A 26,240-nucleotide genomic window follows, 5' to 3' on the forward strand; every position below is an offset into this window, starting at 1 on the left:
CACAGTGTAGGAGTACAACTATTTGACATGAACAAGAAAGACATGACGCGGCAGACAGGGCTGGAGACGACTTGAAATCAAATCAATAGGTAGCTGGATGTCAGTGATTACATATATCCCCTCTCGGGAAGGAAACCCTCATCACAGTCCTCCTGGTTCTCAGAGGACTGCAAGGAATGGCTGTATGGCAAACCATAAAAATGAAGAACATTTAATCCAATATACGTATGCCAACAGCCTATATAATCTACGGCCCGAACCTCACACTAAAAGAGTTAGGGTTACATGCTTTACTGCTGAACTGAACTTTGGGTGTGCTATTAATTTTAATAGCAGTTGTAGGGTGTAACACAATAACATGTTTCATTCATGGAGGTAAACTATGTAAGAATGGTGGTATTTTCTTGATTTATTCACTGGGGTTATTGAATAATTGTTAGCATTTTTTGCTGTGAATACAATTACCTAACTTTTAATTTTGTTTAAATCATTCTCTTGCCTGTTCAATATAAACAAGTGAAGTGCAATTATTCTAAATGAAAACAAATTAATTAAAATCTAAAATGCAGGGAGACACTTCAGAAGGGCTGACTTGAAAATAGTGTTTGTGGTTGTTTTGTTCTGGTGTGTGTGGAGAATCAATGATTTATGTAATGGTATGACGCTTTATACCATTGTTTGAAGAAGAAAGGAGAATGTAATTCAAGTCCAAATCACTCTTTTATAGACAGGAAAAGTTCACAAGAAAGAAATCAATTAAAAGGATGCGCTGTCAAGGGCTGTTGTTTATTCAGCAATTCACTCCTTTAGCTGCTGTGTCCGCATCAGGCGACCATAACTCTGACTTCTAAAACCTCTACCTATCTAACCTGCGGTGTGGTCTCAAATGTAAAAGACAGGGCCTTGATACATGATTATTGGATTCATAACTTAAGGCCTGCTGGGGGCTGCCTCATCTTTTATGCATTGGAGCAGCATCACTGCATGGGGACAGTCAAACTTTGAGGAGGTGGAGGCTTGGAGAAACTTGTGAAATCCCTCCCGGGAGATGTATTAATGCAAACATGGAGGTGAGGACAGTACTATGAAGTAGAGTAGAGCATTCAGTGAGAAATGTCAATTACGATGACATGGAAAACCGTTGCGTTAAATTTAAAGATAGTGATGAATAGACTGGATTAAATGCATTTATTTTGGAATGTTATTTTTAAATGATTAAAAAAGTATAGTCTGAGCTTTTCTTTACACTTGCCTCTAATGAATTTTTGCCGCTATCTCCTTTTAGAGAAATAATAAGGTTTAACAACAAAAAAAAACGGTAAAGTTGAAGACAGTCGTGTACTTAAATTAATTTTGACAAATGAAAAGCCAATAGCAATGGACACCCTGATGGTTTCTAGTGAAATAGTGCAGCCTTGCGTTAATGCATTATCTCCACCAGCCATACCCAATTAGTGTACATTCCAAGATGACAACATACTATTAAAATAATAACGCTACAGGAAAGCTTGCATTGTTCCATGTAGTGTAGAATTAAGATTGTGCAGAATGCATTGCAGTAATCCTCCATCCAGTCCTCTCTATGTTAGAGGCTAATCTTGATTCAGTAATAATACGATGAGGGGCTAATCAGTTGAACCAGGGAAAGGCTGTTTTTTTTATTTTCCTCCCTCAAAGGCCTGGCTCAGCAAGAGAGACGGTGACAGGGTTCACATTCATTTTGGTTAGGCAATCTATGGTCCTGCCAATGCAGCCCGACAGCCTCCCTAATGGAGAGTGCATTAATCAGAAAAAGGTACGGAGGGAAAATGGTCGAAGGTGGGTTGGCAAGGAAGGGCTGTGGAGTGGGTGTGTTATAGTGAGAATGTGTTGTTCTGCGCTCTTAAAATAACCCACAATTAATCATGAATTGTATTGAAGCGTAAACATTAATTGTATGTATGTATACATTTGAGGGATTTGCATCAGCGTGTATTTAGATAAAGAAATCTCTAATCATAATTTTGATGATTCAGGAATAGCAGCGGCACTGTGTACAACAAACATACATCTACACATGCCAATGTAAACACACATGCGCTAGAATACCACTAATGCCATCTGTGAGCGGCGTGGCAAGCCGAAGCATGCACACATAAACATTTCCATGGATCTTGATAGATCTTGATAGGGCTTGATGCTTTTCCCTTGGTTTAAGGTGTATGTGTGTGGGGGGGTGTGTGCATTTGTGTTTTTGTGGGTGTGTGTGTGCGGGTGCATGGGTGTGTGTATGTGTGGGTGCATGTGTGTCGGTGTGTAGATGATGTATGTCTAAAGGAGAAGGTGAGGAGGGGCATTTCTATGTGCATGTCAGCCCCTGTTTTGTTGTACAAGCTAGCCTTCGGGCTGTGATTGATGGGAGCCTACAGTTTGTCCAGCAGGAGCTAGGCGATTTCTTTACAAGGCTGCAAAGAGACCAATCAATCAGTGGTGAAAACCAGAACAATGCTTAACACAGAAAAGCAGCCCCTGTTTATTTGCTGATCATTCACAAGGCCGGCAGTTTGGCAAGTTCCTGGTACATATGACTGTGATTCTTCTCTCCTTCGGGATGGTAACTATCATTCACATCGTACCAACAATCATGTTCCCGTAGTCAATGTTAATTGGCAAAACAGCATGAAAACGAACTGCACTTCAGGGATCTAAAGGGATGGATTATTCTGTTTTAAGTTGAGATATGCATTGAAGTATTTTCTATGCAAAGCCAGTTGCATATTGTTCATGGTAAAGAAGCAGAACAATTAAACGCTGATTCTCTGAACCAACCCTGTGATCAGTCAAGTTCAGGATGTTGAACGGGGTCACTGCAAAGCCAGTTTCCGTTTCATCTCCTTTGAATCCCCGGCTGGCTGTGCATTGATTACGGTCTAACTCATCCCAGTCAAGTAGGTCAAGACAAGGGGTGACCATTTACTGTAGTGGCTGAGACCGTGCTCTCTTGCATATCTGGCAAGAAAGCGCCAGCAATCCCTTAATCTTTCCCTGGGTTAAATCCAGAAACCATCTCCCTGTGCAATTCATCGACTTGGACATGCATTTTTGTAGCTACCTCAGCCATGTAATTGCAACCACTGCAATACAGTCTCAAAAAAAGTTGTAAGACTACTGACCACTTCGTACACTACCCTATAGTGTAATGTGTCTTGTAACGCTAAATAGCAATTAAGATCTTAGATGCTGTTAACTTAGACGAGGAATAGTCCCCTCCTCTGTTAATTCGTCACCGTACGGACGTCTCTAATATAATATATGTATTTATATATTATTCATAAATGGATGGTTGATTCCACTTTGCATGTTTTCGGCATCTGCACATCCTGCAACAATATTTTTAAAGGGGTTGAATCACTTAATATCAATTGATGCCCACAGCACGGTTCAAATGCAAATGGATGCCCTGGGTGATCCCATGCCTGCTTTATTTGATGTCCCGACCATAACCTTTGCCATTGTGTCATGGTTAAAAGGGGCCTCCTCTTAGTTATTTTAGATGACTACACTCAAAAGTGCATTTGTTATTTATCAACTCAATTTAAAATCCCGCAAAAATAGGTAAATTCTGTGACTCTGAGCCGTCATTGCAAGAGAAGATGGAGGCATGTCGGAGACTAAATGCCATGGAAATGTCAGAGGAACCATGTCATAAAAAGTTCTAATCGGAAGAAGCAACTTTTTCCAAAGTTGTCCAGCCGGCAAAGCCTGATATGCAAAAACGGACTATAATCAAATCTAATATGGGTTAAGTCAGTTAGTGAATCTGGCTCCGAACATTTCAAGTCCTTTCTTCATTGCACGACTGCTGTAATGTATTTAACTTGCAGACGTTCAATCCATGATCTGCTTATCCATATTAGTGGTACAATTAAAACATTTAATGTAACCTGTAGAAATGACTTGCATTGTACGCACGAAAAAAATTAACTGCCGCTTGACAACAATTTGGACTTATTAGTATACTGCACATGATACAACTTAATTATGTCTCTGCTATAAATAAAAAAGAGTTTGCAAATACTAGACAAGTAGATAAAAGCAATGCCTCTCTCTCTCGCTCTCGTACTCTCTAAGCATTTCTCCCAGCATTTCCAAGGAAACTAGCTTTTGATAAAGCAAGTACCCTACTACAGTCGCAGCAATGTGTTCTTTTGAAGGTATGATGAATCAAACACACGACAAATTTATTTTCAGAAATGTCCAGGATATTGGTTACATCCAGATTTTATTAGGGGGATGAGAAATGTGTGTTGCTTCACCCTGGATCCACCCTTGCCGTGTAAAAACAACTAGACAAAAGATGCCAGTGCCCGCCTATGAGAGATAAAAAGATTCAAGACGGAATGCCTCCAAAGGCGCTTGGAGGCATGCAGAACCTTCATCTAATCCCAGCTCCACCGGCTAGAAGCACCAGTCATGATGGCACCAACGTGAAATATCACTTTGTGTTCTGTCTGCATATATTATGTACAGTATAGTAGGAGAAGCAAATATATTCAATGTCGCCCAAACAAATATTTCTCTAGAATTGTACAATATGCCTAACCCTTAATACAATAAGTGTGTTTTTTTTTTTTTCTGAGATGCTGCGCCATTCACGCAGAGTATGGTTAGAGCTCTCAGCGGCTTGATTCGTTATTATTGGTTCAGTCCTATAATATAATATAATATATAAAAGGTTGATGCCATTATCGCTATTGTTATTCAATCCTAAACAATCTAGGCATTTCCTATTGTTACCCCTCAAACATGTTCTGTCTGGGGCCTAATACCCATCTTATCGTGGTAGGCCTAATAGCCTAGATCGTGGGAGTTATAGTTATGATCGTTACTAATATGTGCCTTGATAAATTAGCCTACATAGATGTTTTTTTTCAGCCGTATTTTGAATCGGTGCAGAGGCCGCTCTGAAGGGCTGTTCAGCCTAAGCAAATCCTTGCAAGAGATGGGAAAACGAAAGTGAGCAAACCAGCAAACGGCTTTGTCAAGAGGGAACACACTAAAAGATTGTCTCATTTTCCACTTCATTTCATCTGATCATTCATAATTTTCAAATATTCTTTATTTTGAAGTGGCTATACAACCCTTCTGAGCGAGAGTGGTGTGTGAAATGGAAGGCAAACGCTGCTTTCTTTCCGGTTTGAATACATCCGCAGTCTTAGTTCTTTGACGTTGGTTGGATTTGTCAGGGCCTTTACATCGAAGCAAAAGGTAGTCGCACCCTCGCACGGTTGGGTGACATCGCTTTAGCCTATGCCTGTCCACGTTAAACATAAACATTAGAAACCGTTGCCAAAGAGTTTTTTTACAGGCGAAGCCTGTCAGTAATGTGACTTTTTTTTATTTCTATCCAGAGCACCACCCGTTTTTGATGCCTGTCACATGTAATTTGAACCCCTGCATCGCTCTGCCCTATTTCCCCCCCCACGTCCAGTTCCAGGTCACCGCTCAACAGTCACACCTAATACAGATCTCTTGATAACTGGATGTGTGCGTGTGTCTGTGTGCATACACGTGCCCCTGGAAGAATCATATTAGTGATGATTACAATACAAGGAGCTCTTGGGTAACGGGACCAGGACAGGTTAAAGCTCTGTTCTTTGGTTAAATCTAAAGGGATTAAGTGGTTCAAGGTTGGTTTTTACGGAAAAGTTTCAAGTGAGATTTAAATTGCAACTTTTATTTTTATAGATTATAAAGTGCACTCTAGCAAAATAAATTGACCATAGCATGGATTAAAAAAAACAGGGAATTCCATCTGCCTAGCAATGTTTAGCTATCTTCTACAAATTGTCAATAAGATTTCCTAAAATGAGATTCACCCTCGCGTTATGAGCCCAAGATGCATTATTCAACGTTCACTTTTTCCTTCCTTTGAAACAAATCTGTTCAGTTATTTTGATGGATTAACATAAATGACATCGAAATACAAATTCAAAAAATACGGTAAAAATGGTTTCTGGTTTATTTGTGACAAATTGTGTCACCACTGCAAAACCACTTTAGAAGTAGTACAATTGAGGGATTTACCATTTGACAGACTACCAAATAATAAAATCTCAGGCAGGTAGAGTGAATAAAAGATTAGTGTATATTCGCTGCTGCCCAGGTCTGTTGAGTGCAACAATAGAGATGGTGAAGCCAATCGGAAAGATGGAATAGGTAGAGTGCTTGAGAAAACAAGAGATCGCTGATAATGTGTGAATGTGCACCAGAATGAGACAATGGAAGTCCCTTTGGATGAAATGTCTAAATGTGATTGCACACACACGTACACCTCAAATGCATGAGTGCACACGCTTGCGTGTGCCCGAACACACATAGACACACACACACACACACGTCACAGAGCATGAACATTGCCCACCTGGTGTAGTTGGTTCCTCACCATCTGCTGCTGTAGAGAAAGACAGAGTAGGAGAATAGGGGGAAGAGAAAGGAGATCCGATTAGTTTCCCCTGTGTGTTAATGCATAACATAAATGTGTAGCATGTTGCAAAGGCCACACATTTCCTCAATGTTTAGAAGCATTGCATTCGTAGAGTAAGATCTGAGGTATCACATATGGACGATAAACAACAAATAAACAGGCAAGAGCATATATGCACGCACACGCACACGCACACACAAAAAAACCTGAAAGATAATCTAACGCACTGTCGGGTAACCCCTCCTCCCCAGAGCCACAACCCTGGATGGAGGCCTCTGGCTAAAATGTGTTCATCATTCTGGACCACAGTAGGATTAGCCTGTAAGGCATACATACACGCCTCCCTGACTCGTAATCCCAGGGCTAATACCATAGCCGAGCGGTGGAGCCCAGGTCCGGTCTGTCTACCATCATTACCACAGAGCCTGACCTCCCTGCTGACATGCACCAGTAAAACCACAAATAACACAAAAGGGACAGATCACTGGATAGAAATAAGAGGGAAAACCACAGAATATCCAGAAATATTTTAATTATTTAAGGATTGTGTCCAAATGTTATGAGAGCAAATACCTTGTTCCAAAAAGGTTTTTAAACTTTCCATAATTTTTACTAGATATGCATTATTTTGTATCAACTTTTATTTGTTATATTTATTTAAACTTAACACAAATATATTATTGCTAAACAGATACATTTATGCCCATCGGCATAAATGGGACCATTATAGATATTGTTGAGTGATTAGTCTTCAGATCCTGCTGGGTTAATGACACCGCCTACCAATGACCATGGTTCCCATGGAAATAAGGTATGAATATTATGGGCATTAATTATTCTAAATCACTGCATGCTTATTTAGACTTAGCATATGGGAAGGGGCAACAATAGAGTAAGCAGGAAAGAGAGAACTCATGTCAACAAAAGGCACGTAGGCCTCAATTAAATCCATTATCTATCTATAACTGACTTTTTGCAGCATTTCCAAATAAAGCACCAAAAACTCATATGAACGCATCTTTCAATGCCCAGTCTTTCTGTTGTGTCTGTTTTGTTTCTTTGAGAGTTCACTCTAAAATAATGCTATGTATGCTTCACAGACAGAAGACACACTGCATTCCCTAGATGTGTTAATGTCTGTGTGCTTATTTATGTCTGTGTCAGTGAGCATTTATCACAACCACTAAATGGATATGATCTGAAAACACCCGACATATGGTTCCTACTCCGGAAATATGGTTATGACTCTGCTGAGCTAAAGAAGAAAATAATTAACTTTGACGCTGTGCTGGAGGGATACGGACCACATACACATTCTTGAGATGTTGAAACAACATGGGGTTCTTCAAGTTACCTCACAAGAAGTGAACGAAGTCTTGGTTTGGCTAAACAAGGCCAACATTTTTTTTAAGCAGGGAAATGGACCTAATACTCTGAGATGCAATGTTCTACTCACTCTATACACGATGACCCATGAAGAACAAGCTTAAAGAGTTAGATAAATAACATGTGAAGACACAGATAAACTTCTAAAGTAGTGCCTACTGTTTTGCAAACAGATGCATTTTTTCTTTTACTCCATTTATAGATTTTGTTGTTCATGAGGCACACAAAATAAAAACGTTGTACTTATCAAAGTTCAGGTCAAGTAGAGTTCTAATCATGGGATTTGAACATGTCTCTAAATCCCAACTTCTAAAGGAGCCCTTTTCATTTTTTCCAAATCCCAGGAGAGTTATCACTCAAATGCAGGATAACCTACTTGCAGGCCATGCTTATGACCTTTTCGTGGTGCCCCACTGACATTTTTAACATTCCTTAATAGGATGATAGTTCTGCTCAGTCCTCATTATGAATATATGAAGTACATTTCTCAATGGCATACTACAAAGTTTAACTCTTACCTCCATAATATTTGTATATTCCTTAGAAGATGTAATCTATGAAATATGTAGGCTTTTAATAGAAAGCCTGGAGTTTGTTAAAAAATAAGCGGTTCTTCAGATACGTTGGTAAAAGATCTCTTTTCAGCAGATCCACGTCCGTCCGGCACGATAAGCCATCATGCCGGGACAAACCGGTTTAATTTGAAGGGCCGGAGGGATGCAATAACATCCATAATCTAAACGGGAACCAAATGGTCTGTCCGGCATATAGGGGCTGATATGACCCCAAGGTGTACAGAATAGATAACATTCACCGGACATGCATGTTAAACACATAGTTTCGCTGGCGATGAGACAATAGTCATTTGTCATTTTAGGCACATTTATATATATTTTAACAGCATCCTACACACATGTAAATGCTACCATATTACACAAGGGGTTGGACACCAAAAAAAAATACAATTTCACATTCAAGTCAGCAAGATATATAGATACCAACCATGACCTTAAAGCATTACAGGAGGCCTTGGCTATTCTGGTAACTGCCTTTTAGTCCTAAGAAAGCCATCCATTGATTGACAATCATCTAGTAAGTGAAAGATATAAATATCCTAGTGCTACAATTTAGTTCAACAATAGAAAGTGGAGTACGGAAACGGGGCTTGGGGTAGGGCTCGCAGGTGTTTGCGGGGGCCGGAACTCATTTTCCTGGTAAAGACCTCCGTGGCAGGCTGCCAGGAGAGGATGAGCGCCCAGGGGGAAAGCTGGAGCTACCAGCAGCGGTTGGGGCTGGTTGGTTGGCACCGGAGATAACTATGCACCATTGCCGGGACACCAGGGACCACATCCTTGGACAGGCAGAATGAGGGGGCAGCGGTGCCTATCGCAGAAGGAAAGGAGGCCGGAGGGTGTGTTTAAAAATTAGTCAAGCGTCAATGTGCCTCAACCTCCCTGGAGAAACCCTATAGATGCAGGAGTAACTGTGATGAAAAGGTCCAGCCTGTAAAACCAGCTCTTTAACCTCTCAGGGGTGTATGGAACCAAACGGCCACTGTTAACCCAACCTATACGTGTTTAATGAAACCCTAACCCAACTTAATCGCCGTGAACTTTATGTGGGTGTGACAAAGTGTCATTGGGTGATATCTTGCAATATAAATAAGGCACACTATCAGACATAAAAAGTGAGTGATACGTATTTAAACATTGAATCATAAACCAACTCGTACCACTTTTCCTTCACTGTACTACGTGTATGTGTGGGTGGTTATATGGGTGTGTGTGTGTGTGTTGGTGCATGCAGTGCACTCGTGCACTAGCAGCCATGTATTTACAGAATTCAGGTGAGATTAACATAGAACAGGCTCCCCCGTTTTTTTAGAGGGTATGCAGTCTGTGTCTATGATTGTAGCACAATACAGTAATAGCATGACTGAGAATACAGAAACAACCTCATTACGCCAGGTGTAACGCCACGCTAAAATCTACCATCTGACATCCACTAGCAAGCAAATGCCACAGCTTTGTATTTGTTGAGACTAAACCACCTCGCACATTGTCACTAGCAATGTGTGAGGTTAGGGAGGAGGATGTGTTTTCATTGCAATGTACATGAGCGTATTTTCCGTCTAATATTCCACCAATTTGCGTTTGACTCATTTTTTATTGCCCATTGAAAGACGAAATCTGTATTTATTTCTTGAATAGTACGAAAATATTGTTATGAGAATATCCAGTATCGTATTGATCGATAGCTGAGAGTAGCAATACAACCCAAGGAGATTGTATTATGCTTTCTCAAATACAACCTTCTGCTTGTTAAATTTTGGATTGACTTTGATTGGGGGCTTTATCAGGCGATGGTGCTATAAGTGCCAGACAGTGACATTTGGCCAATTGGATTCATCAAAACTTTGTTGAATTATAATGCATTCTGTGACAAACGTATTATCTATGTATTGGAAAAAAATAAGATTTTTGGGGTGGGTAATCATTCACACCTAGCAACTGACGAGTCTCCACAAACATTTGACAGATTATCACCACATAAATGGCATTTATCATTAAGAATGTGGATACTAAATATAATGACTTGTTTGTGCTCATTAGAGTAAACAATAACATTTTCATAGGAAACTTCATTGAAGTCGCACATTGTGCCGGCTTTGGGGAAGTTAATAGTAAATTAGAAAAGTTAGTTTAAAAATGTCAAATTGAAAGTATTTCCACACTGCATCACAGATGGCATTGTGTCAATCAGTATCCCAAACATTTGTATCATATGCATTTTTTCCATTGTTTAATAGATAAGAAACATTATACTTTATATTTATAAGACTGATTCCCATGATTCCATGATTCCAGTGACTATATCCCAAGAAAAGTATAAAGTTGGTGTCCTTTTGTTTTATTACCGCAAGACCCATGGCATCACCAGTAAGTAAGAAGCAATCTCAGTAATGGATTTCGGCTATCCATTTAGCACTAGTACAGTAACAGTGGACGGTCACCAGCAATGCACCTCCAGTCTCAGGACTTGACATGACCTAAATTATAGAACTATACATGATATGCCTCAACATATCAGACTACTTACTCAATTTGGATTCATGCCACTTATACCTGCTTGTAAGTGACATAAGATCAATGCAAATCTGTCTTTTGAATAATTGATCTTTTGATTTATTTTTTCCAAATAAATATTCACAAATACGGGAACTATAGTGTAAACATGCCAACACAGAGGACTAGAGACCAGAGAAATAATCTGTTGTCATATTATGACTCCAAGCGTATGCTAGAGTTTCACTGGAAACATCAACCATCCATATATTTGTTCTGCAACAGTCCTGATTAGCATTAATACATTCAGCGTAGCGTGGGTGGTTGGTGTGAAATGACTCACACATTAGCAAAAGCCTTGGACTTCTTAGAATATGAAACATAATTGTGATAATGAGGATACTGTTAATCTGATATTTAGATAGCAAATACTGTATACTGACATTGTAATCATAATAATGAAAATGCTAACAAAACAAAAGTTGTTTAGCTGTTCAGTCTGAAAAGAATGCAAGCACTACAAATACAACCCTGAATAAATCACATTATACATTTAAATGTATCAAGGTAATCCATTAAATATATTAATGGTGTTTTTCCTCAGCGAGCAGTTCAGTTCAGGTATTTTTTTTGTGCATGTGTACATAATACAGATAACTAATAAAAAGAGCATTTGAGGGCACGAGTGAAAAATCTCAAAACTCAACAGTTGGGGTTTATATAAGAATATATATAAGAACCTGAAAACAGACCACCTCACCAACTGTTGTACATGCTAATACCATACTGTCAAGCAAGGACAGTACACATATGCCAAGCGCAGTGCAGCAAAGAAATTATTTGTTTTTAAAAGTCTGTGTATTTCATTGAAAGGGACTGGTTTACTTTCCCAAGATCGTATTGATGACAGTCGTTTCTAAACATCCACAGCTGTGTACACCACAACCTCATTGACCTCATAGCTTTAGAATTGCATTCCACTTTGCTGTTCGCTGGTTCTGTCTGAGGTTATATGGTCTTAACCAAGCCTGAATCTGGGAAGACTTCCAATGGTATGTAGATGTAGAACCTTTTCATATACTGTATACTTTTCATCAACATACATGCTGACCAAATGGGACATTACACATCATTGTAAAACATGCCTTTCTGGCAAATTGCTTTCTGCAGATTGCCATTACTAAAAAGAGAGAACTTATCTTATTGATCAAGCTTTGATTGTCAATAAAGCTAAAAATATTGTATATCACTGCTCTCCAGATTTGTAAGAACTTTGAATACTGGAGCACTAGGACAGCCAAGCGCCTTAGTGCCCCAAAACATGTGCATCCACATGTGAAGGCCACATTGACCTGTTCATATAATTTAGAGCCAAGTCCTTCAGCAAGCAATGGTCGGGCTATGACCATTCTGTGCAACGCTGTCAAGTAATAATCCACCATGGAGAGTCCTGTGGTAGGAGAAGGCAATTTTGGATGTGAGAAATCCCAATGTATTTCCTTGTTTCCTTCTATTGCTAAAATTGTGTTTCTTGCTCAATCACACAATGTCAAAGGATAAAAGAAAAGGCCATGAAAGTGTCCCATATATTTTTTCTTTTCAATAAAGAATTTAGAGGCCAGTTGTTCAATTCCCAACCGGGAACCCTTGAATCAGTATTTCAAATGGTTTTGTGTAGAAATGTGTGTGCGGGGGGGGGGGGGGGGGGGGGGTTGTTGTGTTTGTGGGGAGGGGGTTGTTTGTGTGGAGGGGGCGGGGGCACAGCCACCCCTCCAAATTGGTTGTAATAGCTTGAGGGAATGAGCTCGCTCTGGCCTTAGGGATGAAGCGGCGAGAAGAGAGAGACGATGTTTAGAGAATACAGTGAATGTAAACATCACAGTGAAAAAAAGAAAAACAAAGAAGGCTGTAGCAAGCCAAAACAGACAGGGTCGGTTCTATGAGATACAAGCCTCAAAAAGCAATGCTCAAGAGAGCCGTGAGACTTAACGCGGAAAAGTTGTGGGGTTTAAGTAAGGTAAAAATGAATATAAATCTCATGCTTGAACATGAACTTTAAACCATTTAGCCATTTGGTAAACTGTGTTTTGTTAATGAATCTCTTTACTTCAAGAAACACCCTCGGTACGATGTTGATTACAAACATCGCACTCGCATAATTGCCAAGGTCAAAAAGAATCGTACATAACAAGGAAAACAAATTCATTGTCAATGCGATCATAACCAATAACACCTTATGTGGGGTAAAAAAAAAACTTTATTGTCACCTCTAGTGAGACACAAAGCTACCACAACCATGCATCATTGAATAAAGTCTGTGCAACCGTGACTGCAAAACTACTGCAGTGTTTTCCACTGAAGCGAGGCTTGGCATGGAGCCAAACGCATAATCACAGCTATGTGGTTAGGCTTTGGTCACCGCAAGCTAGCCCGGTGGCTTCTCTCATCCTCATTCGCACTCCAGAAAACCTTCATACCTAAATCTAACTTTAATGTTCCTACTGTCCAATAATTGATTTTGGCTCTGGTGTCATCCCCATCTACCATTCCTCTTGAAGGTGTGAAGGGTCCCTAATTTCACAGGCCATAAATACAACATGCTGTGTGTACCAGAAAGAACTACATTTGTGAGAATTTCCGTCTAACCACGTCTAAGTTTTCCCCGATGCAATCGGTCTATTGGGAGTCAAATAGCAGTTTGTGGTATTTGAATAAGAAACGGCAGTCAGTGGAATAAAGAATTCCATTAGAGACAATATTCTGAGATGGCTAGACTTTGAGAGTAGGAATTCAAACATGGAAACAATTGCAGCGTGGATTAGTAAAAAAAAAGTTAGTAAAGAATTCCTACTCCTGTTAGGCCTGATGCCTTCATCTTGTTACGAAGAAGCTGGTACTACATTTGCCCTTATTTTTTATTATTTTGCACTCTGGATGGTCCTCCCTTTAGCAAACTCTTAAGCCCTTTAGAGGTGCTCAACAGGCTTTTGTCTAAGGAAAGGATCGATACTCACTTCAACATGGGCCCTATGCAGTGATAATGGACTGTGTTCAAGTGCTAGCTTGTGCTGGGTTCACAAAGAACCTCAAAAGAAAGGGGCTAGCTTCTCGTAAGGTGAACAATTATGGATGGGAAACATCAACATTTACAGTTTATTGTTGTTCTTTTTTCTATTACTATTGTTTCCAACAATGTGTCACAATGTGACTGCGTCAAAATAGTGTACAAAACCAATTGTACAGACTCCCTTCAAAACTCCATGGCAACCAGTATCAGGGAAGCTCATGTAAAGAAAGGCATGATGATGATTTGAATCCTACAGAAAATAACAGAAGTCCCTAATCATAAAAATAAATCACAATAAATAATAAATCACAGTCTCATGTTTAACTATGCAATTTTACTTTCGATCTTTACATGCTCGCTTTATCTCCGATGCAATCCTTTCCTGCTCCCTGTGTATACTCCTCCTCCCCACCCTTCTGTATTTCTCCATCTCGTCTATTTATCTGCCCCACAAACCCTACTGTGCTCTCTGCATGCTCATTACGGGTGGCCTAGTTTGCTCAGGAGAGCCTTGGTAGCCTCATTACAAACATACACGCCGCCCATTTTTCTGTACCTCTTTCCATGACTAAATATCTCCCCTACATGTATTCTCGTCTCCCCAATGCACAAAGCGGGAAGACTCTTCAAACACAAATCAACACCCCTGTTGGATTCTTTCTCAGTGAGTTTGATGAAGAAGGTGTGGATGCTGGGAAGTGTAACTGCAGATTCACACCTGGGACAAGACTTAAGTGCTAAACCATGTTTCCCCAGAATATCTTTCTTCCAATATTAGATGTCACGTAATGATACATGTATTTTACCCAAGATTTGATAATTACAGCAAGCTTACACAACTTTTTTCTCTGATCCTACTGCTATAAATATAAATAGTGTGGATAAAACTTATTCAGGAGTAGATCCAGTACAAGGCAGCAGCAGGGAGAAATTGTTTGAAGGACAAGCACCCCAAGCCCAGATTTCGTGGTCAGTGAGACACTTTGGTTATGAGAAAGCTGTTATATTCATATCACAGGTGCACAGCAAGCTCATATTTGTTCATTCCAAGGATCACATTGTGTTTTTTGATATTCTTGTCTTCAACACATAGGGTTCCTGCTCTCAATCAATCACTCAGCGAATATCCCCCTCGTTGGAATTCTACCCATGCAGTCGGAGGGCAGACAGGCTGACATGATTAATAAAGGGGAACTGTTAGTATATTGGCAAATGAGGTTTAGATGCACAGCCACACTGTGCAAAAACAACTTGGGGAAAAGCTGCCCGGAATCTGCCTGGACTTTTTCGGCTGACATTTTTGGGTTATCTCTCAAAGCTTCAAACAGGGATGAATTCACACATGCACAGGTTTACACACGGGTACACACACATTTACACATTCACACATGGCTGACAGCTCCTTATGCATATCAAAAGGGAAGTTATCTGGGCAGTGAAATGCTCCATCCCCTTTGGAGCAGATCACAGGAGGACGATGACGTGCAATACCCGGCTAAAAACATTACTTCGTTGTTTTTTCTTGAAGGGGCAGTGAACACAAAACCGCTTCAACCTAGGTTGGCTTCTTTTCGTGACGTCGTAGTGCCTTTTCCCAAGGCACGAACAAGGGAATAAACGTCATGAAGGTGGATCAATGTGTCGAGCTCCATCTGGGAAGTGGTTGATGTTGATTGCCACGTCTGAGAGAAGGTTAGCTTCTCTGACACTTGTAGTATCATAGTGTGGAGCTACGTCTTAGAAGGGGTTGATGTTATTGTCCACATACAAGGGAGGGTTTAAGGAACAATACACGCTAAATCCCTTTGATACTGTTTTTAAACATCTAACATCAATTTACTATACTTTCCAGGGTTTATTTTTTCATTATGTGATCTATAGTTCTTCATCCTTTCACTATTTACTCCCGTGTGCTATTTTGCAAAATACAATCTTCATTTTCCAGGTTTCCAGCCCAGCAAAAATGTGTGTCCTCTAACTAAATTACTGATGTATCGCCATAGGAACTTTGCAAAAATGTAATATGTAGTGATTCTGAGACAGAATCCCTGAGTTGTTTTTCTACTGGGAAACTAATATCTGATTCCAATGGTTGGTTGCTACAGCCATTTGAAGACATATTCTCCTGTTCAACCCAACAGAAAGCAATGTCACCGTGTAACGTCTACAAAAATGTTCGGGTTAGGTGGGCGTTTTTTTTTCCTAATTCAAATCCAACAGAACACTAAAGCACCAATGAGACAAACATCATATTCGTTATAAATATATCATATTATCTATTAATTTACTTTGAACCCTGCAAATTATGCAGTCTGCAATATTTCTGAAGAACTACAACCAGCGTTCGCCCTTTTCATACGGCTTGTATGAGGTAAGATCTTAAGCTACCTGCACCCATTTGATCCCAAAAAAGAAGAATGGGCTTAATGCAAATCTGATGGTTTTCCTGCTGACCATGGAGAGATTTTATCAGAATGAAGTAAAGCTCATAGCCTTAACCCCCTAAAGCCTACTTTGTCTAACACATGCGGATAGAATCCAGTATATTCTGCTGCAAAGGCTTCAGCAGGACCGACATATCCATTCAGACGCAAGTACGCTATATAGGGCATTTTCTAAACATAAACGGTCCGTTAATCAGGGAACTTGACCATTGAGGCTTGAATAAAATCTCAAAGGCACTTGGAAAAGTATTCTTTGTAATTCAGGAGATACAAACATAACAACTGGAGGAAGACATTGCCAGGTGCCGGCAAATGACAATGTTTATTTAACATGGGGGAAAATATTCCTCCATGTGAATGCTGTTCCAGTGAACCAAACGATTCATTGCCACCAGACCAGCCAGACCCAAATCTGCTTCACATGATAGAACCACTGAGACAATTGAATCATGAAGCAAGAATTGCTTGTGTAACATTACCAAAAAATTATCTCATCTCTGTAAACAACCTTTCAGCGCATGGCCAACACCCCTGAATCCGGGAACTGCAGGTCCAGAGGAGGGGTAATCATGGTGATTTGGTGGGATTAATGCCACTATGAGGTCTAACCGACTAGCCTAGGCTTGAAAGGAAAGGCCGCAGCCCGCTCTCAGCCAGGGACATTAAGCACACTTAAAACTCAGCTGACACGACAGATGAAACGTCCTAATGACCACTTTCATGTTTGAGCGTGATCCCTTCCATGCTTGTTACTGCCACCACATGCTGACATTTGCATTAAGTCCTCCATTCTTTTTTTCTTTCTTTGCAAAGTCCTTGTCAACAATTTGTCATTGCCTTAATTAAGCACTTAAAGGATCAGTGTTTGAGTCTGACTTCACCCGCCCATAATTGTCAGAGCTTCAAAACTATCATGATCCATGTGTCTATGGATACTGTGTGTACTATCAGTTGTTCCTAATTTAAGACAGACAGGACAGTAAGCGTGCATGATAGTAAAGCACTTTTTGACAATAGAATAAAACTGAGTTCAAAGTTCATTCTTGTTTTTATGTAATAAATGTCTACTTTGTTGTTGTATTGTCAAAAAAACATCAATCAATCCAAATTAGGTTAATTATCAGGGAGCAGGACAATACATTTATTACCATCCAATACGCTTGGCATTTGAGCTCAGCATAGTTGATGTGCATAGCTTTGGATGACCCATCTCCTATGATTTAAGATTATATCATTCACAACATTGGAAAGGTCATCAGTAGATTGTATGTATCTATTATTAAAAAGATACCCTTGCAATGTCCATAACCTTCAGAGCATGATGAATGTAATAGCGTTTTAAATAGATTGCCACACTCTGCCTGCATTTAAGCAGACCAGTTTATCATCACAGGTACTCTCTATATATTCTTGGTCCTATTTATTACTGAAGTGGTGCAATTATTTGTTTGATATCCAGCTGAAATGATTTCAATAAAGAATGAAACGGACCATCTAAGTATATTTTTGCCATAAATGTAGGCTTACCATCTGACTTGTAAAAGTATGGAACAGACCATGGAAATAAACTTCATTGTATGCAGCAAGGCTTCACACTCCTCACAAAGCATTGCTATGCTTGAAGCTTATGTTTTGTACTACATACTGTAAGATTCAGTTTTTGCCATGGTAAATATTCCTCTAAAAATGTCATGCCGACTGGATGAAGATTACCCTTCTCAGTGTCATTATGTTAATGTTGTGGGTGTCAATCATCACAGTAAGAGCTGAAACATTCATCCGGCAATCAATTCAATCCATACACACGCTCAGGAATCAAAGCAAACAATGCAATTTAACAGTGGATGAGACTTAACTGCATTAATTTAGTAACAATTAATTAGTTAATTTGCTTACAATAAGCTCTCCAATTGGTTCGCAGATGGCAGACCATTTACTTTAAAGTCTATAATGAACAATTATTGCAATAATAGCAATAGCAAAAACAAAACAACATTACACTGGAGTTCACGCTCTTGAACACACAGACACACACAGACACACACAGAGACGCACGCACATGCACATGAGTACATGTTCAGATAAAGGATGCATTCAGGTTCCATATGTGCAGCTCTCTCTCATGGAATGCCCAATGGGGCAGACTGGATCCAAGACAATGGGGCAGCAGGAACAGAGGTACAGGAGCCAGAAGAAGAAGGAAGGCATTGTCTGAACCATAAAACAATGGAGCCTTTTGTACACAAGGCCAGATAGCTGCTAACAACGTGTCTACCTTTAGTCAGAATTTCAGAAAGAGAAAGATGGGATAGACTAGTTAAAACATTGAAGTGCAAACAACAACTCCAAGGCATTCGATTACAGTAGTGTTTCTGTGATCATAAGATTCTTCTTATTTTTAGTACCATAAGATAATGATTGCTTTGTAGCCATTTGATATGCCATAATACAACATAATGCTCTGGAAATTGTTTCACAGCATTGTAAACTCTGGTTTCCTTTGCCATTTATAATCAGCAAAATAACAAAAACTGTGGGTGAGAGACAACCACCCTTCAGCATTAAGGTCATGCCCCGTCAAAGTTGATCAAGTTTGCATTTTTTGTAAGAGAAAAATAATCCATTGGGACTAGCGATACTACATACTGTTTGTGTGCTTAATTGAAACAGTCACTTCTCCTTTACAGGCAATGCAAGCCTAGCTAACAAATGACATACGACGATATGTTGCATTGAATGAAGTCTAGTGCCGCCCTGCATTGGATTCAGAGTCGTGCATTCCGAGGCAAAATGCTAATTATGACAGGAATCTGGGCTACAGGGTTCCGTAAGGCGATGGCCATTCAACAGAGGTGTCGGTCCATCCTTCCTAGCTTAAATGTGATACTAACTGATCATCTTGTCATTGTGGACTACCAAGCCGCAAATGCCTCAACACAGTTACATATTTACTGGACAAGAAGACAGCAATGCATGGATGAAAGGAGCCAGACTTTGTTGCCTTAAATAGTGCCTATCAAAATGAAATCTCATCATAACAGTCCTGTCCAAATGACTGTGTTTGCTGTTTATTTGATAGTCCTTTATTCTGCTCTAGAGGCCTGAGATGATGAGGCAGAAGTTGACTGCTTTATCATCAGAGAGAATGTGAGTCAGGCTTCAAGAGGACAGCCTGGAAGCTGTGGTGCTTGTGTGTGTGTGTGTTGCCCGTTAAGAGAAAGCCTAGCGGTCTTCCAGCCCTCTGCTCTTGAACCACACTTGTTGTAGAAGAGACTGAGGTTTGTCTGACTCCGGAGGCAAGTATGTTTCCGAATGGAGGAAGACAGTAGGGGAAGCCTTGACCCACTTACACGCCTGCTTTCTTCTACATGTTGACCGCATACTTTGGAAAGAAATTGTCAGTGGACAACTTATTTTGCATTTTTCTGGCCCGCTTCAAAGAGAACTGACAAGGCAGGGAGGGTTAAACGCGAGCAACGTGTGGCTGTTGACCCATGGATCAGACTGAGTGTCTCCAAGTGTCTCCAAGTCATTAACCTGCTCTGCCCACAGCCTGGCAGTGCAACTTGATAATAACATGCCATTGACCTGCTAATGATACCCTTCTAGTTTTTACCAATAACTAACAAATAGTCTCCAACACACATCTGCTTCGTAAAACACATACGTCCTGCCAAGAGAAAGCAATTCTCCATTTTCCTTAATGTAACCATTAAACTGTAAAGGGGTATTATAGATATTCGTCGACGAGCCTATTAAAGTCACAATTAGGCTAACGTAGTAAAAGTATTATTCCTTGGTCTTGGTTTGTGGTGAACTATCGTCCGAGGGAACAGTAAAACGGACACAAGATAGAAAGTATATTTACGAGTTAACGGTTGTTAAATTAAGTTACTCGTTACTGTTCAGTCACCATGCAGCCCTTAGTTCTCTATCTCTGTAACCCAGAGCTGTGTAAAATAATACCAGAGGTTCAGAGATTTAGACTTTAAACCCAAGCTGCACCAGTTAACCTTTTACTGGTAATTGGATGGCATAGAGGTAGCTTTAATGCAGCATTAGTTCAATACCAGTTTGGGCACTTGCCTACTCACATTGTCTTTCAGCATCAGTATTTCAGTATCTAGCCTATTTACCTGCATCAAAGTTAACTTCTCTGCTTTCTGATCTCCTCAGACCAATGAAGCTGGATTTTCGGATAAGGGTCTATTGCAGGCCTTTTCAATTGGGCCTGTGGATCTTTTCTATCCCGCACACTTAAGTTGTGTATTAGAATATAATCATTTGTAATACATTTTCCCAGAAAATCTAATTCTGAGGAAGAATCAGAGCCTGTTCAATGTCCTCCGATATGGAACCATTTTATCAGCCCCTAACCCGCACGTGACCCATACGAGCAACATCTGTCTGCTCTGGCAAAAAGTTTCCCAAATGTTTACAAAGAATGCAATCGGATAAGGCACTGCATCACAAATCACTCTAAATTCAATGGAATATACTGTCAATCCGATAGGTTCAAAGTTGATTCTCTCGGACCATTATCAACAGAGAGCAGCTATAGGGCTGGGCAGTACACGTGTCATGACCCGTCTTCATCGGGATAAATCAGTAGGCCTAATGGCCGAATTCTAGAAAATTTGGCCATTTCATTTTCTTCCAAAGTTAAGTTGTTGTATGGATATTGCGTCTGTAAACAGCAGTGGTCACCAACCCGTCATTCACAGTGACCTGGTCGATCTTGCTGTTATTTTAAGAGGATCACAAGCATGAGGAATAAACACTTTGTGTCCCAGTTTTCACGACATTTCCTTGTGCCACTTCAAATTAATGCTACCTTGTGGTCAGTTCACAAGTTATAACTCCTCACACAAAGAATCAAGTTACGTCAATACATTTTAGATTTGTTGTATATTGTTCCAGTGACAGTTATTTTGTCAAATAAATGCTTGAAAAATGTGAATTGCCTGCATTTATATAGTGTTTTTTAGACCAGTGGCCCTTCAAAATGCTTAACAATTATTGCCTCACATTCACACACATTCATATACCAACAGCATTGTCACCAGTGCAAGGCGGCAGCCAGGGTTAAGTGTCTTGCTCAAGGACACCTCGACACTCAAACCGGCAACCTTCCAGTTGCCAGACAACCCACCCTACCTCCTGAGCCACTGCCAGCAGTAATAATATTCTCCTAGGTCTATGTTTCATAAGGATACTTATTTTATATCAAAATGTTAACTACATTTACATAGTAGCTATAATGGCCCTGTAGCCTACTGTTCGGAACGAGAGAATAGAGCCTCCCTCCTTGTTGCATAAATTATTATATTATAACCCTTCAAAGATTATGAATCAGTAATAATATAATAATAATAATAATAATAATAACACAACAACGATCAGACGAGAAGCTCTTCAGAATCTTAATCATGGTGGGTAAGTTAAAACAAGCGTAGGGGAGGTCGCTGGCTGTCGATGAGACAACAGACCCAAGCGATTGAGCACAGTTGTGCATGCATGAACGATCCTTTGATGTTTGAGTGTTTTCTCGAGAGCATATGCTTGGACTTCTGTTGAATGTAAATAACCCGATCACTTGTTGCCTGCTGCATTTACATTTCTGGCAATGCCTGTTTAATGTTAATAATCTGATCAGCTGTTGCTATCGATTTTTCTGGCCATTTATTTTTTGATGAAAAAAAACAAAGGTAGCCTATGTGTCGAAAGGGACTGCCCTGTTTTGTATGTTAAATCTAACGTGTCCGATTGTGTGTGTGGGTGGAGAGCCACTGTCCCCGTGGCGGGAATCTTCCCGCTCTGGGGACACACCGTCGGAGGGGAAGCCACAGAATGAACACCTTACACACACACACACACACACACACACACACACACACACACACACACACACACACACACACACACACACACACACACACACACACACACACACACACACACACACACACACACACACACACCCCCCTCCTCCCGTGCGCCTTGACGCAATCACCGCTGATTCGCCCATCGAATTGATGTGTAGAAATCGAAAATGTTTCCTAGATCTTTTGGCAAGTAGTGAAATAGGCTGAGCTATCATCCATCTGCTATTGTTAAAAAAAAAAAAAAAAACGTGCAATGGTTGACAAACTTATCTATCATAAGTAGGCTACTAAACATCTCCACGTTGTTACGATAGACAGCTTTTGCCTACAGCATAATGTCACATCCATCTTCCACATCCATTCACCAACTCCGATACTTTGGGAAGACGCCGAGGTCTCCCCGTTCACGGGAAGATTGGAAAAATGCGGTCCATTGCCAAGTTATGGATATCAACTATAGGCCTATTATATAGTTTCAGGAAAACCTCAGAGAGATATAAAAAAAAGTGATCTTTATCAATCTTGATTCGGAAATCACGTCAAATTACAGCCTAGGTGAATAGGCTACATTATTCATCTCAACCCCACACCGGCTGCTGATGCTCCAACCAGCAGCCAGTAAATGATGAACCATTTCAAACACACGCACATTCTCACGATTAATAATTCCCACAGTCGGCCTCCGAATCAGTCATTTTCTGCATGCCAGATGGAAAAACCCATTCTTGAATGGCATCGATCAAACACAATTAAGCCGACGGTGTAATCCCATAATAGAAACCACGGGCGCCACTGACATTGTCCACGGCTACAACATGCAAAGCAAATCACTTTTCCGCTCACCTTTCACCAAGTGCGGGACAGCGGCGCTCACACAGAGGACGATGGAAAGGAGAAGCGGTCCCATCCTCGCTCAAAAGAAGGGCTCTCTTCAAACCCCACCGATGTATCACGGAGCAATCTACTTAAGTTACGATTGTTCCCTTTTGGATGTGGGACCCGTCCAGATTCTCCGTAGATCCCCCAGTGGGGCGCGTTAAGTCCCTTTTTTTTGTGGTCTCCGCCTGAGAGAAAGTCGGTCCGGTTGACCAGCCCCTGGATATTTCACCCAGAGAGGAGAAACAAGTGACACTGACAGCGAAGTGCCCTCCTGCTGTGTCCCCCCTCTCGCCTACCGCAGCGGTGCGATGGAGAACGGGAGCGATCGCTGCTGCTGCTGCTGCTGCTGCTGCTGCTGCTTCCTCGGCCGCACGGAAGGACTCATCCAGTGTTGGTGAGGGTATCAGACTCAAGGAAGAAGGAGTGCGCGAAAGCGAGAAAAGTGCGATTCACTGTGGGTCCTATTAAACCGACTGGGGCGCTGTCTCACTGATAAATACAACGCCTTGCTCCTCCCCGCACGTGCACTACTGCCGGATGAAAATAATCGCTCAATGTTGGATTTGGGTTTAAAGCGTCAAATAGGCCACTTGGAGCCCTGGCCTCGGCTGGACCCTAGTGTGAAACCCCCAAATGTTTATTTCTCACATTCTCACAGTTGATTAGGACTTGTGAATGAGCGACAACTGGGGGGAAAAAAACATAAAACCCATAAATGTTTATTGCATATGATACTACCATCCACTGATAGGAATAGCTTTTTTTGTAAAGTGTCTTCTAATCGAGATCACACCTCACAAAAAAACTGTGCTCTACAAAATAGGTAGGCAGCAGCTTTAAGAAGCTTTTCTTTTGGATGTAGGCTTTCATTGCAATCTTATTGGATATGTAGTAGGGCTCAGAAATGTAAGATAAACGAACAAGCTTGATAATAGTCAAGCGCAGCATTTACAATGTTTTATTTTCCATTAATGGTACCCAAAATATGTCTACTGTAATTATCCAATTCACATTTTTTGCAATTCCAAACTACTTTCATCGTACATTAGAAAAACGACTATTGCTATAATAGTCCTGTCTGCTAAACCCTTAATGAATTAATGACATTCCTGTGACTAGCTTCAGGTATTCTCTCTCTCTCTCTCTCTCTCTCTCTCTCTCTCTCTCTCTCTCTCTCTCTCTCTCTCTCTCTCTCTCTCTCTCTCTCTCTTGTCAGATGCTTAGGAATTATTTGAAAGACTTCTGTGAATGTCGCTGCCATGCTTGTTGTATCTACAAGCATGCAACCAAACTTCAGAACCTTCTCAAGCTAATGCTCCCCTTCGTCCTGCACTTCACTGCTACTCTCATTAGCATAGTCTCAAAACCAACTGGAGCACTGCAGAGATTTTCCTCAAGTGCCGGCTCCCAGATTTGCTTCACAAAATGAGTCTTTTATTTGATGGTGGTACAACTAGTGTGCCAATGGGACCAACATGACTGCCGGACACAGTAGCTTACATGCGTGGCTCTTGGTGAGGGAATTCTACCTGTATTCAAACCTGAGAGTACTAGTTCCATTCGCTGCAAGCAGATGTGTGCTTAGCTCCACGGTTACCATGAGCTGCCATCTCATGAAACGCAGGTGGTCCATTGTCGTTCTTCCCTCTATGTAAACCTGATATAAACCACCTAAAATAACTCCATTCATGAAAGTGTTTCTGTGTAATAAGTTATGGTCTGATGTTGTCGACTCCAAAGGGAAGAGAGCCGAAGAGAGTCAACGGACAGAGACGGAAACGACCGGTTTTGTCTGGGACACCTGCATGGCCAGGTTCCTCCACCTCCGCTGCACTGTAGAAACTCCAATTTGTCCAACAAATCCTACAACGTCACCGCACTAAACCTACTCACAACGGGTCTTTCTTTGAACACGAGTGCATCGGCGCGCCTTTGACCTTGTCTCCACTTGGTTCGTTGGGAGGCTCAGACCGGTGAATCCTCCAGTCTACAGCACACCATCCATCCTAATTTAGACCGCAGGGACCCATTTAGGATGAGCAACGGCCCGGAAAACACGGTGACCTTCTCATATTTGACTCTTAAACTGTTGTGGGTTTTTATTTTTTTGTACTTGCCAGTGTGGACACCGTATTTTCCAGTTTGTGTCGCTCGGAAGGGCTGCGTGTGCCACTTTTCTAGGTTTGTTGACAAATTAAGGCCATTATGGTCTGGATCACCCTGACCCACATGAGCCCGCGAGTGATAAACGTTTTATGATGAGCCGCCTTTAGGACGTGGCGCCTTACCGTGGAAACCCAACAGGACTTTACGCCTCAAAGATCAATACGTTTAGTCAGGATTCCTAATATTGGACGGAGCCATTGAAATCGATTGTGCCTTTAGCGTTCGTTTAGCACTGTCATTATGAGGTTTATTAATGTTAACATCCCTAGTAAAGAAAAAAGCTAAGGAATGAGAGTGGATAAGGGCACGGCTTCCCTCGTCTGTTTCATTGCCTCTTTCACCGCCTGCATCAGTATTCTCCCGCCTCGCTCTCTGTGTGTCTCTCTCTCTTCTCCTCCTATTGGCTCTTACATGCCGGGATATGGGGGTTGTGTGTGAGTGTGTTCATGAGCATGTGTGTGCACGTGCGTTCATGCGGGATCCTTTTCTCTCTCCCTTCTCTCATCCCCCATGTCTTGCCGTCATTGTGCTCTCCCTACCAATCTCAATCCGTGCATCAACTTCCTGGATTGCCTCAGCATTTTCTTCCAAAGAAAACCTAACAAAAGCCTTGGGCAAAGTATGGGCAGGAGAAGAAGACACCGCGAAGGGAACGGGAAAGAGAAGGTTGCAGTGTTGTGGTTGAGAAGAAGAGTGTGGTGTGGGTGAAAGAAGAGTGTTTGTGTGTGGGTTTGTTTGTTTTTGTGTGTGTGTGTGTGTGTGTGTGTTTGTGTGTGTGTGTGTGTGTGTGGGTGGGGGACTGGATGGATGGATGTGTAGTGGCAGATAGAAGAAGAGACGTATGGAGAGACTGGGCCAGCCAGAGTGCTGGGCTGATTGGCG

The 26,240-nt window shown here is 41.1% G+C and overlaps 1 protein-coding gene across 1 annotated transcript in view; it reads right to left on the reverse strand.

The window, feature by feature from the left end:
* LOC132459622 (EGF-like repeat and discoidin I-like domain-containing protein 3) overlaps nucleotides 1-23,691 on the reverse strand; it is an 80,587-nt gene extending 56,896 nt beyond the window's left edge. The window contains 2 exon segments of the mRNA XM_060054268.1: nucleotides 6,404-6,433; nucleotides 23,157-23,691. Coding sequence (XP_059910251.1) covers nucleotides 6,404-6,433; nucleotides 23,157-23,220 — 94 coding nt within the window. The 5' untranslated portion in view covers nucleotides 23,221-23,691.
* Between the last annotated feature and the right edge of the window lie 2,549 nt (nucleotides 23,692-26,240).

The sequence above is a fragment of the Gadus macrocephalus genome, chromosome 6 (assembly GCF_031168955.1).
Source record: "Gadus macrocephalus chromosome 6, ASM3116895v1".
NCBI lineage: Eukaryota > Metazoa > Chordata > Actinopteri > Gadiformes > Gadidae > Gadus > Gadus macrocephalus.